We start from the raw sequence: 20,000 nt of genomic DNA, 5'->3' as shown, positions 1-20,000 counted from the left end.
GAGGTTTAAGAGTTTCTTTATCAGAGGAGAAAAGGACTGAAAGGTGAAGAGGGACAAGAAATGTGTTGTATACAATATTTAATAATGAGAGTGAGTTAATAAAATGATACAGATTATATCGTGTAGGGATTATTGTTGTGACCGGTCGGATTAGAGATCACATAGACACAGTGCAGAAATGACATCATGTAATAATATATATATATTTATATATGCCAAAATGCCACAGCAGCAGAAATGATATCATTTGTCTCTACGATATTTCTGCTCTGTGTTGGAGATGTTTATATTTACATTACATTACATTTATTACATTTATAACATACAGATGTTATAACATCATCTCTAATATGATCGGTCACCAACGTAATCCCTATATGATATAGACTTAAAGGTGGGGTCTCCGTTGTTTGAAAGCCAATGTTGACATTTGAAATCACCAAAACAAACACACCCCTAACCCAAATGGGTCCCACCCCTGTTTTGATGGCTCCACCCCCACATATACACCAGACAAGTATAACCCAAGTATAACCCAGACAACTATTATGGCGGCACCTGTTGGGGCAGCTGACCGAGAGTATATTTTTTTTATCAATAAATTAAACACAATGAGTAATACTATGGTAATACAAACGTGTTTTTGTAGCGTGAGGTTTAGCTCCGTTTCACGCGTAAGACGTTCAGTCCTCTCCAGCGCTGGAAAGCTGATCCTATATAAACACGTCCTACTTCTTGCCTTATTGTAAGCCTTTCTTCTCTTTATTTCTTTGTTTTTTTCCCGTGTCGATGTTATAACCGCTTTCTGCTAATGTCACACATGCACACTGAACTCTCTCTCCGCCCATATCGACAAGACACGCCCCTTTCTGCTCATTGGCTACACTTTTTTTTTGTTTTTGTTTTGTTTGGCGGCCCGACGCAGTTTTCCGAAGCATTTCTCAAACAACGGAGACCGCACCTTTAAGTTTCTTAACGTGGAGACAAAGTGAAGGTTTATAATAGATTTTAAAAGTGCTCGTATTTGTAACGGACAACCAATCACAGTCTTCAAAAGAATGTGTCATAGCTAGTAACAGGGTTAAGCCCCGCCTCCTCTCTAAGATAAAAGTTGTTGTATTTGCTTTGTTTGGTGTTGCTCTGAAATTGATCCTGAATCAATCTTAAGATCCGCAGTTAGAAATGTTTAAGCTACATTAGGAGCTCTCTGAGGCTCGTTATGAACACGGGCCCAGGATTTGACACCTTTTTGCTGCAGGATTATACATGACTTTGTGTTCCTGATGTGATCACACCGGTTGTCATTAGAGTAGTCGTGCTGACACCTAAGGCTGAATCTGTCTATCTCTCTCTCTGTCTCTACAGGAAGCGTTTAATACTGCTGCTTTAACATGCCACAGCGTTGCGAACACACACGGTTCACCAGCCGAACAAACACACCCAAGCGATGACAAGTGATTTATTTGGATACTTTTTTCTGATATAAAGCGATAATAATGGCAGGACACGGTTATAGAAGGAGACAGATTTATAATATGACTATCCAGTGTCACCCGGATTAGGATGAGGTTCTTCTCAAGGTTTCTTCCTTGAGCTTTTCCTCACCACTGTGACCCCTGACTTTATATTTATCAGTTATATCCTATAGATTTCTGGAATGTTTCTTTGTTGTAATGATGATTGTTAAAAATGCTATAAAAGCACAACTGAATCGATTTAAAGGCAGGAAATGTTTAATTGATGAGGTTTTTTTTTTTTTTACATTCAAAAACATTTTTTAATCCCAGTTCAAATATTATGTCCAATTTTGACTACATTCTTGACACATAATCACAATGAAAAAACTCTCATTTTAGTTCCAGGTTGCAAAAAAAACCCCATAAAAGTTCAAGGGGAGTCGTGTGGTAGTGTGATGGTCTGGGGCTGTTTTACTGCGTCAGGACCTGGAAGACTTGCTGTAATAAATGGAAACTGCTGTCTACTAAAAAATCCTGAAGAACAAAGTGCGGCCATCTGTTCGTGACATCAAGCTAAAGTGAACTTGGGTTCTGCAGCAGGACAACGATCCAAAACACACCAGCAAGTCCACCTCTGAATGGCTGAGGCAAAAGGAAGACTTTGGAGTGACCGAGTCAAAGCCCTGACCTGAATCCTATTGAGATGCTGTGGCAGGACCTTAAAAAGCCGGTTCATGCTCGAAAGCCTTCCAATGTGGCTGTATTACAACAATTCTGTAAAGACGAGTGGACCAAAATTCCCTCACACAGCCTCAGCTGTTACAGACTCACTGCAAGTTATCACTAACGCTCGGTTGCAGTTCTTGCTGCTAAGGGAGGACCAACCAGTTATTAGGTTTCGGGGGCAAACACTTTTTCAGACAGGGCCATGTGGGGTTGGATTTTGTTTTTCTTTAATAATAAAAAACCTTTAAACATTTAAAAACCTGCATGTTGTGTTTACTTGTGTTATCTTTGACTAATATTTCAATGTGTTTGATGATCTGAGACATTAAAGTGTATCAAACGTGCAAAAAATTAAAAATCAGGAAGGGTGCCAACACTTTTTCACACCACTCTATTACAGTTTGGTAGCACTCAGTGAGGCCTACGCAGTGCAGTCCGGTGCTCCACAAGGTTCACTGTTGTGGTGCTACAATGTTATGGACAGATCTGACACCCAATCAGGAACAGACCAGTGACCAGTTACGGCATTAAGCAGATGCCCTTGTCCTTATAGAGAAGCCCAGAAGCCTTTATTATCACCACATATACATTACAGCACAGTGGAATTCTTTTCTTCACATACCCCAACTGAGGAGGTTGGGGTCAGAGTGCAGGGGCAGCTATGATACAGTGCCCCTGGAGCAGGGAGGGTTGAGGGCCTTGTTCAAGGGCCCAGCAGTGGCAGCTTGGCTGTGCTGGGCCTTGAAACCCGATCCTCCGATAAACAGCCCAGAGTCTTAACCAGTTGAGCCACAACTGCCCCTAAAAAAGAGCAACTTACATTTATCTCATTTAAACAATTGAGCAACTGAGAGTTAGGAGCCTTGTTCAGGGGCTTGTTTTTTCCCCTTTCTCAAAAAAGAAACAGGAAGTAGCTTCCACAAAAGCAGAACTCACTATGGTTCAGTTAACACGAGACCCAAAGAGCACCGAACTCTCATTTCAAACAAACTGGCGCCTGGGGGAAAAAAAACAAAAACAGCACAAATGCAAAATGTGAAAATGACCTAAGATACATTATGAGGGGTTGAAGTTGAGGAACAAATCTTGACAGGAACCAAAATTCGAAGGATAAAGTCACTCTTCTGGCTACGACCATAAACGGTCTACGGCGAGCGGACGGACAAGCGAGCGAGTGAATAAGAGTCTTGAGATGAGCACCAGACTGTCCTTATGAATACAGAAGCAATCTGTGTACTAAAGATTTCAGATTACAACCTGCTTTGCTTTACAGAATGCTGTCCACATTCGTATGATACCTAAAGCACTGCGTTTTCTTTTTTTTTTTACTTTTCACTCTGCAGGATTCAATCTAACATGTCACATGAAAGAGAGGCACGTTATACAACATCTTCCATCAGCATCTTACTTAGAGCTTGGAGCCCACGTCCATCCTGCGTGCTGGTAAAAAGTTAAAATCCTAGCAGCAGAACAATAGGGCATGAAGTGTGAGTGCATGGGGGGTGGGGGTGGTGTGGGGGGGTTGTGCTTGCATACTAGGCATGGTGGGGTGTGTGAGCCTGCGAGAAAACAAAAGCTTGGCATGTGGATGGCTCATCAAGTGTCTCTCTCACACTGTATCATCAGCCACCCACATGCTCACCCACACTATACACAAGCTCTCTCTCTCTCTCTCTCTCTCTCTCTCTCTCTCTCCACTTACATCATCAGCCTGTTCTCTAAACTCCACATGTCTGTTTTTCATTCCTCTTGTAAATCTCGACATCTGGTTGTGCCTGTGGTGCATTGTGAGCCGATACGGTCTTAGGTTTCATCTCACGCTAACAGACATCAGTCTAGCAAAAAAACCACAGAGACAAACGACAATATAAATAAATAAATAAATAAACCAGGAGAGGAGTCATTCGAGGGTACTTAAGCCTTCAGTGCACATTAACGCACATGGGTAAGAAACTGGGGCACAACATAACGGTCAGTGAGCTAACATGCTTAACGCATGATGGCACGCCGTTTCCTGGATCTCAAGCTTTGGATTTGCCATCAGAGTGGTCCAAAAAAAAAATAACACTACGCTGCACTATATAACCGTGATGATTTAAATGGCATCCCAGAATGCACATCGGTTTCCACTTCTATTCAATAATTTTTATAGCACTTTTAAGAATGCACATTGTCTCCATGAATAAAATTAAGTTACTATATATATATCTCATTTTTTATCCCTAATGATCAAGCCTGAGGTGACGGTGTTGAGGAAATAATCCTGAGATGATATGAAGAAGAAACCTTGAAAGGAACCAGACTCAGAAGTGAAGCTCATGCTCATTTGAGGTGACACTGGACAGGAAATGATGTCATCGTAAATGATGTCGATATAAATAGCGTTAATGTAATTAATGTCCTTTTTTACAACAGTTTATAGTTGAGTAAATTAATGGGTCGACAAAAATTTACCACAGACACAATAATAATTTCTGTCAACCGAGAAAAGGAATCAGAGGCCACACTGGGGACCAGTCCACCAAAATTGGACAGTTTCTAATCTTTTGTTGACTCTGTGCAGACTGATTGTACATTTCCATTAAATGAGCAGGTGTTTAGATGTTCCTTGTGTTTTAAAGTGGCCAGTTAGGCCAGAATAGGTAGATGCTACTGTACATATACTGTAGCTACTGAACTGTTTTAGTGGTAGATCCCAGTTTATAGACTGGTACCAGTTTGGTAGCACTCAGTGAGGCCTACACAGTGCAATCTGGTGCTCCACAATTTTCTCCGATGTGGTGCTACAATGTTATCTGACAACCAATCAGGTGGCTACAATTAATAAAGAATTCTGAGAAGAGTCAGGTGGCAAAACACTAAACATCACGGAAGTTATATAGATACCAACAAACGTCCGGTAAACTACACAAGAAACCTAAAATGACCAACACAGATGCTGAAGCTGTAAAAGATAACAATACCAGGTGCGTCGGGTGCAGAACGACAGGCCTGAACTTGTTTCTCACAGATGTGAAAGAGCGAGACGAGCCGTTATTAAAAGCGCCATGATGTATTTATCCGATCGCGGGTGTCGACATGGAAAATATGCAAATTATGGATGTACAGTTTGAGACGTCAGATTATAAAGAGCTAGGATTAATTGTTAACCCCATTAAGTATGAACAGTGTGAAACCTAACACAACATGAGCCAGGATCGTGTTTACTCGAGTTTAAAATCACCCAGGGGAACAATTTAAGGTACGGCAAGTGTGAAAAGCCCTTCTGGGGTCTTTCCTGCTTCAGGAAATCCATGTTCTGGCCCCAGAATTCAGTTTTCAATTCAAAATGCTAAGATGAATCTATATAATGATCCATGATGCATGTTGATTCAATACACGATGCATTGTTAATAAACTCTGTAAAACTACGTATTGTAATGTTCTGTACATCAGCTTTAAAGTGCGACATCAGCTCGATGAGCTCAGTGCATGATTAGTTCCTGCATGTGCATCATAGGGCAAACAGCCCAGAAAATTCCTAATACACTGTAAGAAATTAGCTTTCCCTTTCCTAAATGATGTGGCACTTCCCCAAGGGTTCTTTGTTGAGCAGGAACAGCAGAGGAAAGTGTAGTCTGTGGTTTGGTGTACACCCAAAACACTTTATCATCGTATGACAGCTCTTACACACAGCGTGTTGTTTGGACTACTGTACATCTTCATTGTGAGAAAGGTCAAAGTTCTGGTTTACTTTATTAAACTATTTTTAAATTGTTTATCCTTTGAGGGATATTTTTTTATAGAGTACCGCTTTATGAGGACCGCAGATACTTTTTAGGATGGATTGTAGGAATTTAGAAAAAAGATGGCTCGGGACACACACATACGTGGACACTCTCTCTCTCTCTCTCTCTCTCTCTCTCTCTCTCTCTCTCTCTCTCTCTCTCACTCACTCACTCACTCACTCACTCACTCAGACTCATTTTCTACCGCTTATCCGAACTACCTCAGACGTCATCGGGCATCGAGGCAGGATACACCCTGGACGGAGTGCCAACCCATCACAGGGCACACACACTCTCATTCACTCACACACACACACACTACGGACAATTTTCCAGAGATGCCAATCAACCTACCATGCATGTCTTTGGACCAGGGGAGGAAACCGGAGTACCCGGAGGAAACCCCCGAGGCACGGGGAGAACATGCAAACTCCAAACACAAGGCGGAGGCGGGAATTGAATCCCCAACCCTGGAGGCAAATGTGCTAACCACTAAACCCCCCATACGTGGACAATTCAATTCAATTCAAATTTATTTGTGTAGCGTCTTGTACCAGTCATTTTAGATTTCATGTCCCAGGCACCCTAAATTTCAACATCTACTCCTCAATTAACCGATGACCACTCCGTTTTACGATTTTATTGAGGGCTACACTCCACAGCGTCACACACCCACACCTGGCTCCAGAATGTCTGGAGTCTACACAAAGACCTGATAACCCCATGCGGCTCATTGGGGCCTGCAAACAGAACTCACACACACACACACACACACACACACACACACACACACACACACACACACACACACACACACACACAAACACACACACACACACACAACACAATGAGACATTCCTTTTATTAATAAAACCCAAGATAAGGTACTCTAAGGTTCTCATTCTTATAACCCTTTTTGTAATGTGTTTCTTCTTTTAAGGCTTGCCTGACTTAAAATTATTTGCTCCTTAATTTCCTGACAAGGGTGTATTTTATTCATGTGTCAGAAAACAACATTGTATTTTAAAATCCGTTATACTCTATCATCATATCTTACTGATCATGGCATGTTAATGTATACCTGTTCTAATGCCGTATGACCCTTTAAGGTCTGATGTCAGAATGTATACGAAGCTATTGTTTTCTTTTTACTTCCCTAATGAAAGTGCGTCTTGTTCATGTTTCATTTTTGTTTCTTTGCCTTTATCTTTGCCTTGATTAATGATCTATGTATGTAATGTACCGCTGCCTTCATACCGTCATTACCCTTCATGTTTAGTATCCAAATGACCACAAAATTATCGGTTACTCATTTTTCAAGCACTGGTGTATTTTATTTGAGCACGAAAGGCACCATACCATCTTAATACACCCTGGATCAAACTTTAAAGTCATCTAAAAGTTTGATAGCTAAACCACGCCCACAGACACCTGAAACAAAGGGAGTTTTTCCCTCCAAAATCCTGACCGAAGTATTGGTCATCTTCCCAAAGATGGGTGGAGTTCGTGACCTTTAAATGGTCAGAAACACCACTAATCCGTGGTCAGACTTCCGGAACAGCTTCAAGACGACTCCATCTTCCTTCAAAGAAGTTCCAGCAAGCTTCCAAGAACGACAACTGCTCTGATCTTCAGGAGAACTTGGAAGAACGTCTGACCCCACCCCAATATCTGGTCTGAACTACATGCTCTATTGAGTTAATTTAATTTAAATTACGGTATACAGTAAAAGGAAAGCGAATCTTTCTTGGCCGGGAAGATACCGCCTTCATAGAATTAATAAAGGTTACACGGCCTGTTCGCCGGACGAACAGACCAAATAAGCGTAACGTTAATTCCAGTACCGTTAATTTCAACTTAGGTTAAAATATTTAGAAGTCACTATAACACGTTATAGTTACTTATAAATATTTACCCTGCTTCGTGAGCCAAAATCGCTACATTTGTATAGCGCTTTTTACAATTGACATATAAGCAGACAATATAAGATCGTCTGTTTGTGTACCGTTATCTAGTGTGAACACACACCATAGTGAAGTGACGTGACGTGACGTACGGCTAAGTACGGTGACCTATACTCAGAATTTGTTCTCTGCATTTAACCCATCCAAAGTGCACACACAGCAGTGAACACACACACAACGTGAACACACACCCGGAGCAGTGGGCAGCCATTTATGCTGGGGCACCCGCGGAGCAGTTGGGGGGGGGTCGGTGCCTTGCTCAAGGGCACCTCAGTCGGGGTATTGCCGGCCCGAGACTCGAACCCACAACCTTAGGGTTATGAGTCAAACTCTCTAACCATTAGGCTATGACTTCCCCCCCATATATGCTATATACGCTAGCATGAATAACATCTAGTATCTACTTCTTGGAACAGCCAGTTTAGACAGACGTCCAAAATAGACGTTCTGATGTTGTAATAATAGTCTTTAGGCTAGAAGTTCTCTAGGTCTCTGGAGTTGTACCGTATCTGTGGAATGTATCTGTCAGGGCACTGTGTAAGCGAGGGTATTTATTGAAGGTTTATTTGTAGCTCAGTCAGGCGAGCGCTACAGATGGCAGCGATGACAAACACCATGAAGAGGAAGTGAAGTTTATCTGTGTGGGAAGATGGATAGTGGGAAAACAGAACCAAACGTACATCCATACAGTTTGCAGTAGAACAACAAAAATAAACTAGCAGCTGTCAGATCACTCGTTTCATTCAAATCCCCCTTTTGGGAAAATGATTGTGATGTGTTTGCTGTTTTAACGAAGGGCCGTCATGCAAAGATTTAATACCTTGGGTGCATGACAAAGGATGACACGAAGCATGCGTTTGTTTTCTCATTCTGTAAGTAACCCTTTGCCCTGTGTTGTAGCTCAGCCTTGTTTGCATGCTGGCAGGTTTAAGAGCGAGCCCTAATTTGCATAAACCCGTCGGAACAGGGCCTATTGTGAACGCCCACACACACAACTGCACAATTAATGCAGTAAACACAAGTAGCCTGTCCAGTCCTGAGACCTCCCCCATCAACCGAACGTGTCTCTCGGCTATTTCGGCTGTGAGCTCTTATTTTAATAGCTGCACGGCATGCTGGGAGTTTATAGCACACGAGGGCCTGAGAGGAAACTGATGAGATGTTAAACATTAAAATACTTCGTTGTGATGGCAGGAGGATAAAAGACATTCTCTGGGCGCCTGTGTACCTCCGGGTATTTTTACGGTCGTCTCAGGGTTATTAGAAGAGACTGTGTTTGCGTGTGTTGGCAAAAAAGTCTCCAGTAGTCAAATGGGTTCAGTGTCAAAGTTAAATTTAACTCTAGAAGGCCAGGAGTTTCTCGTACAAGCTGATCTCTGTCGGCTGCTTCCTGCTTGGTTAGGGGTTAGTGGAGAAACCCAGTGCTAACAATCTTAGTAATTATAAGTAATTAATCTTAAATATTAATGAGCTTATACTGTTACCTTATGTCATGTGACGGTACAGTATGGGTTCGTATTGTGTTCCTAAACCACACCATTTAAAACTGGTCCTTTTCTAAATTCAAGGAAATCGTTGTGATTGTTATTTTCTTTCTCAGATGGCTTTGTAGTCACCATGTAGTCTCGAAATGTATGGAAGCCCTACTGCTTTAGCTTACTTTGTATTCGTGCTACATGTATATACTGATCAGTACATACTGTATCAACCAAGCAGAAAGTACTGAATTCGATTGCATAAGTAAGTACTGAATCGAGTGCAATATTGTACCAAATTGAATGCAGCAGTGAGTACTGAATCAAATGCAGAAGATACTGAATCAAAGGGCACAATAAGTACTACACTGAAAACAGTAGGTACTGAAATGTTTGATCCAGAAAGTGCTAAATTGAATGCATTAGGTACTGAATCAAATGCAATAGGTACTGAATCAAATGCAATAGGTGCTGAATCAAATGCAATAGGTACTGAATCAAATGCAATAGGTACTGAATCAAATGCATTAGGTACTGAATCAAATGCAATAGGTGCTGAATCAAATGCATTAGGTACTGAATCAAATGCAATAGGTACTGAATCAAATGCATTAGGTACTGAATCAAATGCAATAGGTACTGAATCAAATGCATTAGGTACTGAATCAAATGCAATAGGTACTGAATCAAATGCATTAGGTACTGAATCAAATGCAATAGGTACTGAATCAAATGCAATAGGTGCTGAATCAAATGCTATAGGTACTGAATCAAATACAATAGGTACTGAATCAAATGCATTAGGTACTGAATCAAATGCAATATGTGCTGAATCAAATGCTATAGGTACTGAATCAAATGCAATAGGTACTGAATCTAATGCATTAGGTACTGAATCAAATGCAATAGGTACTGAATCAAATGCAATAGTTACTGAAATGAATACAGCATTGAGCACTGAATGAAATGCAGTAGATTCTGAATCAAATTCAATAATCAAATGCAATAGGTGCTGAATCAAATGCTATAGGTACTGAATCAAATGCAATAGGTACTGAATCAAATGCATTAGGTACTGAATCAAATGCAATAGGTACTGAATCAAATGCAATAGGTACTGAAATGAATACAGCATTGAGCACTGAATCAAATGCAGTAGATTCTGAATCAAATTCAATAATTACTGGACCGAATGCAATATGTACTGAATTGAATACAGTATCGAGTACTGAATCGAATGCAATAGATACTGAATCGTATGCAGTCTGTCACAGCTTACATTTTCAGACATACTAATTATTTCTATGATTTTTTTAATGTAAATATTGTACCGTAGATCATTTTAATTGTTTATATGTTAAACTCTATAACACTGTAATGATCCTGATGACATTTCCTGAATTGGTAAACTAAAACCTTAGCAAGCCTACTGATCTAATTCTAATCTAATCTAATCTAATCTAATTCTAATCTGATTTACAGAATTGTAACTGAAATAAAACCCAGAAATTGGGTCGTTAAATGTACAAGCATTAGGCAATGTAATATGTGATCGTTACCCAGCATGCATTAGACACCACGTAGAGTCACTTTCAGTAGGATGTTAAGCATTCAGAAGTTTTCTCGTCTTTGGTTTCCATTTATTTTCATTCTTTTCTAAAACAAATCTTTATTTATTATTACAAGTAAAAAAAGACAGTTATAGTTACATTAAGGTGGAAACCTGCTGTGTGTCTGTGTGCATCACAAATATACAACAATGTGGGGAAATGTTGCATTAGGCTTTATCAGTTTTCAAGTGCTCACACACACACACACACACACACACACACACACACACACACACACACACACACACACACACACACACACGCCAGACTTCCTGCTCTCCAGAGCTGAGTAAACACAATCTCTGTAAACAAGTGAAAGCGCTCGAGCTGCACATCGACTCCCTGCAGAGCCACCCGTGTTCCTGATTACTTAATTACTGCACACACACACACACACACACACACACACACACACACACACACACACACACACACACACACACACACACACACACAGAGGGGTGGAATAAATATAAATAAAAAGAAATAAAAGATATGGTAGGGGCAAAACAAAAGCGCTATACAGATGGGAATACATTTACGTGGTTTTTGGGTAATGTCCTCGTTTACTGAAGCTCCACCTCTTCGGCCGTGATGCTATTTTCCTCCGTCCTCCATGAAGAAAATGACTTCCTATGTTATCTCCTGTTATCTCCCAAGGTAAGACACAACTGGGAAACACACAACTGGGAAATACACAACTGGGAAACACGCAACTGGGAAATACGCAAATGGGAAACACGCAACTGGGAAACACGCAACTGGGAAATACACAACTGGGAAACACACAACTGGGAAACACGCAACTGGGAAATACACAACTGGGAAATACACAACTGGGAAACACGCAACAGGGAAATACACAACAGGGAAACACACAACTGGGAAATACACAACAGGGAAATACACAACTGGGAAACACGCAACTGGGAAACACACAACTGGGAAATACACAACAGGGAAACACACAACTGGGAAATACACAACAGGGAAATACACAACTGGGAAACACACAACTGGGAAACACACAACTGGGAAACACACAATTCTAACCCACTCATGTGACCATTTAAACACCAGACAGCAGAGACACAATCAGTAGTCAGGTGTTTCTGATGCCACATGAAGTCAGTAGGTACAGAAACTACAGACACTCACATCTCCCTTTGTGTTTACTGCCTGAGAGAAACACGATGTTTACACTAACGTCCAGGACAGTTGAGTTAAAACTACAGCGTATCTCAGATTATAACCCATCATACCTCTCCTCTGCTCCTGTCTTTCTCTTTCTCTCTTTTTTCCATCAGTTTTATTCAATTAGGTTTCATTCACTGGCTTAGTAAAACTTCCTCTCTGTCTCTCTCTCTCTCTCTCTCTCTCTCTCTCTCTCTCTCTCTCTCTCTTTCACACACACACTGTCTCCCTGCCTCTCTCTCTCTCTTTCTGTCTGTCTCTCTAAAACAGAATGACAGTCATGGTGATGTGTTAGTCGCTCTTTGCAATGCTGCACAATCTCACTTTTTTTCCATTGACATTAAAACTCTTGAAATCTCCGCTTCTCTCTCTCTCTCTCTCTCTCTCTCTCTCTCTCTCACACACACACACACACACACACACACACACACACACACACACACACACACACACTATACATCAGATATCTAGAAGGCCAACAAAAGCTCTGGCCATATCAACACTTCCATTTAATTGCCTTAAACTAATTACACATGATTTATACGGCTCCGGTAACACGTCGCTCTGTCTCGCAGCCAGCTGGCACATTTCCAGACGGGATGCAGGAGTTTTCCTTTTTTAACACACATTCCGTATGCAATTCCAAACACCTCGGAGCATCCTCCATAAAGTGCATTGGAAAACTAGCGTTCATCATCATCTGTGTGCAGAGAATTTCCCATTGCATCATAGGTGTAGATGCCAAATGTGAACTGAGCTTTGTGGTGGGATTCTCCTCAACATCTAGTGCAACACTGCTGTTACATAACCACACACACACACACACACACACACACACACACACACACACACACACACACACACACACACACACAGACTCTTATCTCAAAGCTTATTAATTGTGCACTAACTAGATTACATTTACTAGACACTGGATTTGCACGACACACACAACACAGCCATTACATCAATAATTAAATCTTTTTTATTATTTACTTCTGAAGATTTCAAGAGATTCGATTTTCATTCTTCACATTTCACTTTCATATAGAAGACATTGACGCATGTAACAAAATCTGCATGAATCAGAAGGTATAACTATAGAAAGTCACTACGTATCTTTCCTACAGATCGTTACATGTCTTCGCTTATAGAAGTTGAGGTTTCAGTATTTTTATGCTAAACAAACAAACAAACAAACAAACAAACAAACAAATAAATAAATAAATAAATAAATAAACACACAAAAAACTCTTCCAGTAGAAAGAAGCTGCAAATCAACCACAAAGGAACTCGGTGAAATCCTGCAGTCTGATATAAAGAGAACAGGAAAAAAAAAAAGTCGTCCGTTTTTTTAAACAGAATTTACAGCCAAATTTCCTGTCATTTACATTTCATGTATTTTAATACCACTTAATTGGGAAATGCATTGATTTCATTCCACTGTACATTAATTATTATTATTATACAGTAGAGTCCAGATCTTCTCACTGTGAAGCATAGAATAGCACATGAAGCATTTATTATTAATTATTATTATTATTATTATTATTATTATTATTATTATTATTATTATTATTATTATTATTATTATAGAGCTCTTATGTCTTAGAGGATTTTAATGTTTAATCCATATTACACATTCGGATCCAATGTGTTCTGTTGGTGGAAAATGCAATAGAGCAGCAATAAAAAAGGCTATAGATTAAATATATAATGAAAAATCTTATTGTACATAACATGCTGAAGCCTCTCTACTGAGCTGCAAGTCTGTGTGTGTGTGTGTGTGTGTGTGTGTGTGTGTGTGTGTGTGTGTGTACATACAGTACACACCTTCCTTTATTACTAAGCTCTACAACCAAATTATTTATGTGCCACATTATCCACATTTCCAGACAAAACGATAGATAACCAACAAGTTAAAGTCGAGTTGTGCATTTGTTTTCTCTTCCTTTCTGAGAGCTCACATTCTCGCTCTACCTGCTCTCACATTTAACTCCGTCCTCCAGCCCTGTGCTTTAGGTCAAGAGCCTCAAATTCCTCTGAAATCAAGTGCAAATGCAGAAGTTTGCACAGAGACCTGAACACAACGCCTTCATGTCATTTACTGTACAGAACAGTGTTCATACATGATGTCTGACCTCTTGTACTGTATATACACAAAAGTGTGAGGTCATCTGTGCCAAAGAAAGCATTCGGTTGCATTGCAGCTGGGTCACAGTGTCAGTATTGTCATAGTGTCCGTATTGTCACAGTGTCAGTATTGTCACAATGTAGGTATTGTCACAATGTCAGTATTGTTACAATGTCAGTATCGTGTCACAATGTCAGTATTGTCACAATGTCAGTATTGTCACAGTGTCAGTATTGTCACAATGTCAGTATTGTCACAATGTAGGTATTGTCACAATGTCAGTATTGTTACAATGTCAGTATCATGTCACAATGTCAGTATTGTCACAATGTCAGTATTGTCACAGTGTCAGTATTGTCACAGTGTCAGTATTGTGTCACTGAAGCACAAACACGACTTTTCAAACTGCACTGGAATAACAAACACAATGTCTTACCTCGGGTTAATAATCCAGTGTGAAGAAATCGCGCTGCAGATCTGACAGAGAGATAAAGAGAGAGAGAGACACAGTGAGAGACAGACAGAGAGAGAGAGAGAGATAAAGACAGACTTTCTCCGCTTCAGTCTGATCTCTTCTGCGCTGTAGAGCAGCGACTCCAGCGCGCAGGTTACATTTATGCAGCGTCAAGAGTACAATAATTCTTCTCTCTCTCTCTCTCTCTCTCTCTCTCTCTCTCTCTCTCTCTCTCTCTCTCTCTCTCTCTCTCTCTCTCTCTCTCTCTCAGACTGACACGTCACAAACACAACATTTATTTCACTTGCTGATATTTTATCTTTTATTTTCATTCACTTTGTATATGTAAATAATTGTCTAAAAACCCTCATTTATTGTACGTTTTTCCTATACACTGTTTTATAATAATAATAATAATAATAATAATAATAATAATAATAATAATAATAATAATAATAATAATAATAATAATCTGATATCATACAAAATTGTATGCTGACAATCTGTAAAGTTCTTTAGAAATAACAGACATTACACACTATTTATTGTTAGATTGGTAGATTTCTGCAATATAACAAAAATAAACAATGTTGTTGTGCTGTTGTGTTGTCGTGTTGTGCTGTTGTGTTGTGTTGTTGTGTTGTGTTGTTGTGCTGTTGTGTTGTTGTGCTGTTGTGCTGTTGTGTTGTGTTGTTGTGTTGTGCTGTTGTGTTGTGTTGTTGTGTTGTTGTGCTGTTTCGTTGTGTTGTTGTGCTGTTGTGCTGTTGTGTTGTGTTGTTGTGTTGTTGTTGGTCTTCCACTTCCATGACATCTCATGTTGCCCATATTTTATAATGCAATGCTTTGTACAAATGAGCTGTACACAATGAGATGTGTGTGAGATGCTGATTGTGTGTTTGTTTGTGTCTCAAAGTCTCACAGTGTTTTGAACCTGCGGTGGTGCAAAAACAACAAAACAAGAGACAGGCAATGAGCATAAAATAGTGTGGTGTGGTTTAGAATAAAACACTAGTCACGTTTGCACAATTCTCCCATATAATGTACACGTGGCAATAACGACGTGATATTGTGAGATTAGTTTAATGCCAACGGTGATAAAGAGCAGAAAACGTGAGCAATGAAATGTTGGGAAAATTCCAATGGAGGGAAGAAAGTGGAGGAATAATGAACCGATTGGTCCAGCATACAGAAGTGGAGGTGTTTCCCGTTACGTCATAGTTTATTACAGCCTCGCGCAGCCTTAGGGTTTCCCTGTGACACACACACACACACACACACACACACACACACACACACACACACACACACACACACACACAGCACTGTAACACAAACATACAACACCACAACACACACCCACACTCACAGCACTGTGACACAAACATACAACACCACAACACACACCCACAGCACTGTGACACAAACATACAACACACACACAGCACTGTGACACAAACATACAACACACACCCACAGCACTGTAACAGAAACATACAACACACACACACAGCACTGTAACACAAACATACAACACACACCCACAGCACTGTAACACAAACATACAACACCACAACACACACCCACAGCACTGTAACACAAACATACAACACACACCCACAGAACTGTAACACAAACATACAACACACACCCACAGCACCGTAACACAAACATACAACACCACAACACACACCCACAGCACTGTAAAATAAACATACAACACCACAACACACACCCACAGCACTGTAACACAAACATACAACACACACCCACAGAACTGTAACACAAACATACAACACACACCCACAGCACCGTAACACAAACATACAACACCACAACACACACCCACAGCACTGTAACACAAACATACAACACACACCCACAGCACTGTAACACAAACATACAACACACACCCACAGCACTGTAACACAAACATACAACACACACCCACAGCACCGTAACACAAACATACAACACCACAACACACACCCACAGCACTGTAACACAAACATACAATACTAGCACCACAGCACAAACTTCATGGAACAATCTAAATGATCTAAAGCCAGTGGCAGTTGTACTAATAATAGACATAATGCCTTTATAACAAATCTGGAATATCTCATCCCTCAAAAATGAAAATCTCTGATTTTAGTTGTGCACGTGCAAAAAACGTGTCCATAAATGTGGGGACAGCGCCATCTAGTGGTAGCACAATAACTGGCTCTAAATCCGACTGTTCAGAAACTATTGAAATGTCTGGTAATAATTTTGCTAAACACATGATGATGATGATGATGATGATGATGATGATGATGATGATGATGATGTAGAAGAAGCAGGTGATGATGATGATGCAGAAGAGGAAGGTGGTGATGATGATTGACGTGGATTTAGAATAAACTATAACTTTTGATGGATGAAGTAAGGGTTGGGTGGAGGGGCAGTAGAAATTAGCCTAATGAGTATCTTTAGCTGATAAATTCTAGATACAAAAACTGTCTATGCTAGTTTGAAATAAAAAAAGATATTGAAAACAAACAAACAAACAAACAAACAAATAAATAAAAAGTTTGTGAGTTTATTCATATTATATGAAATGTTTTTTTTAAATAAATAACTAAATAAATACAATTTACAACGATTGATTGATTTATTTACAAAAAACTATATATATAATAAATATATAAATAAATTTACAATAATAATAATAAAAATATTTTTTATTTTAATAATAAAAATGTAAATGCACAATGTAGCAACATTAATTGTTTTCTGGTGGGAAAAAATAATATTATAATAATATTAATATTCAAATAGTCCTTATTCAAAACTCCATACATATTAAATTCTTTTGAAATACTAATTACCTTTATTTATGAGCAAATTTTTTTATGACTTTTATAAGCCTGTGGTCCAGTTACGACACTTACTGGTCAAAAATTGGAACTGCAGCAAACACATAAATCGCACTGCCAGGGCACATAACACACTGACAGGACACTTAATGACAGGGTTATAAAATATATCCTGTAGCTGTCAAGATCTTGTTTTACCTCAAATAATCAACACTGACGTGTAACAGAGTGCAGACATGGTGTTTAGGTATTACATAAAAAAGTAGTTTAGTAGCCTATATGTCAATGCTCTCGAATTAATCAAGAACTAATGTCGGCCTTCTGAAAGGAACGGAGTGAAATCTTCAGATAAAACAGCAGAATTAATAATATATCAGACTGTTGTTCCTGACGGGGGGGCACGGTGGCTTAGTGGTTAGCACGTTCGCCTCACACCTCCAGGGTTGGGGGTTCGATTCCCACCTCCGCCTTGTGTGTGTGGAGTTTGCATGTTCTCCCCGTGCCTCGGGGGTTTCCTCCGGGTACTCCGGTTTCCTCCCCCGGTCCAAAGACATGCATGGTAGGTTGATTGGCATCTCTGGAAAATTGTCCGTAGTGTGTGAGTGTGGGTAGCTAATGTTTGCTAGGAAATCTGACTAGTTACTGTAGCTAGCATCACAGCGCTGTGCCTGTCTGCATCACTATACTCCATATCATTATACTTAATATATACAAATTCACTGACAAACAAAAGGACCACACCATTTTTTTATTTGACCATAAGTAAGTAAAACAAATATACTATATATACAGTACACAGAAACAGTGAATAGAGAATAAAGCGGTGTAGCTTGTGCACATTCACGTTGTGTTCACGTTTACACCGCAGGTATACTTCTGAAATCTACACCGATTCATTTCATAGCAATGACTGTATCGATGAGTAATTGTTCTAGTAATAGTAAAGTTCTTTAGCTTTAAATCTGGCTCGGTTTAAATTTTCCAACCTTGACCGAGTTTGCACAGGTCAAAACTGAAGCTAGATTTTAGCTAGTTAGTGGATGTTAGCTAATCCATCAAGCTAGTCGCAGATTTGTAACTATAAGAAGCTGACGTAATGAAAATATACTAATAAACAGTAGTCGATATTTATACTTAAAACAATATATTTCTGCACACGATGCTCTCCGGACCTCTGAGGCCTGCTGTAGGTTATTCATCAGGATAGGAAATTTATTCAAAGTTAACTTACAGTCAATAGTTAGTTATCACTTTGTTTTTAAGCCAAAGCTGGGCCTCAGGTGTGTGTTGGAAGTCCAGACAGTGTCGTCTCCACAAAAATCTCAGTCAACCGAGTTGTTTTTAATCACCAAATAACTTACAGAAAGTTAAGAAAAGGGACGACAGTTTTATCAGACTTGCATTTTCTTCTTGGACCTGTTCGCTTTCAGAGTGCAAAATTTCAAAGCGTACCAAAATGTCTTCTCAGTGGTCAGAAGAAAGCGGGGGGGTGGGGGGGGTTCTGCTCATAGTGTCATCGATCATAAGAGATAGTCAGAAGCTGTGTGAGCTTTACGTGTCTTAGTTCGAGCGTGTATCTATCGTCATCTTAAAATAAAGAGGCGTGCTTTCTTTTTGGATTGCCATGACGTGCTCGACCACAGAATTCTTTATCAACAAAGATCTATCAGACATGTTAACCCCAGATTCGTGTCCAGTTCTATGAACTAACACTAACCAATCATGTTACAGTATGTAACATGCAATGTAGCAGAGTTCTCTCCGGGCGTTGCTATACAGGTTGGTTCGTTTTATCTTATTGCTTTCTCACTACATTTTTTTTTACGGCACTTACTTCCTAGGAAATGGGCGGGGCTAAATCCTGTACTGCAGCCAGCCAACAGAGGGCGTCAGTGACGTTTTGGCTTCACTCTAAAACCTGATGTTTGTCCCTATACGCGGTTATCGTTTATGAGATGCTTTAATCCACATAAGGCTTAAAAGCTGTGACTGATGGCTCAGTGCTCAATGTTGGCTCTCTGACAGTCCTGGGATTTGAACTCAACCTTTTGAAATGAACAACAAAAAAATCTCAAATCTATGCAGAAAAATGTTGAATATTGGAATAAAAAAAGGCACTTAAGGTTACGTTTTAAATGGCTGTTAAGTATTACTAAAAATATACACATACACAGCATAGGATAATAAAGTACGTACTTGATATGGATCTATATAATACTAATATTACACAGTAAACAGAAAATGTACGGACGGGATTCAGGGGACTCAGATGGAGCGGAATAAGATGTTGGAGTTCTTGGTCTTTATTCGTATTCTGCCGTTTCTCCTGTAATCTATAACACAGAATACAGAAAGTTTGCAATT

At 39.7% G+C, this 20,000-nt stretch overlaps 2 protein-coding genes across 3 annotated transcripts in view; both read right to left on the bottom strand.

The window, feature by feature from the left end:
* calcrla (calcitonin receptor-like a) overlaps positions 1 to 14,951 on the bottom strand; it is a 48,752-nt gene extending 33,801 nt beyond the window's left edge. Inside the window, exon 1 of the mRNA XM_047815186.1 lies at positions 14,764 to 14,951. The gene's annotated coding sequence lies outside the window, so the exon portion shown is untranslated. The remainder of the gene's footprint in view (positions 1 to 14,763) is intronic.
* Positions 14,952 to 18,369: 3,418 nt separating this feature from the next.
* The window catches only part of tfpia (tissue factor pathway inhibitor a), a 140,720-nt gene continuing 139,089 nt past the window's right edge, over positions 18,370 to 20,000 (bottom strand). For both annotated transcript variants that reach the window (XM_047814734.1, XM_047814733.1), the window contains exon 7: positions 18,370 to 19,969. In XM_047814734.1, the coding sequence (XP_047670690.1) occupies positions 19,902 to 19,969 (68 nt within the window). In that variant the 3' untranslated portion in view covers positions 18,370 to 19,901. The remainder of the gene's footprint in view (positions 19,970 to 20,000) is intronic.

The sequence above is a fragment of the Tachysurus fulvidraco genome, chromosome 6 (genome assembly GCF_022655615.1).
Source record: "Tachysurus fulvidraco isolate hzauxx_2018 chromosome 6, HZAU_PFXX_2.0, whole genome shotgun sequence".
NCBI lineage: Eukaryota > Metazoa > Chordata > Actinopteri > Siluriformes > Bagridae > Tachysurus > Tachysurus fulvidraco.
Note: the sequence above shows the minus strand (reverse complement) of the source record. Positions and strands in the feature narration are given on the sequence as shown.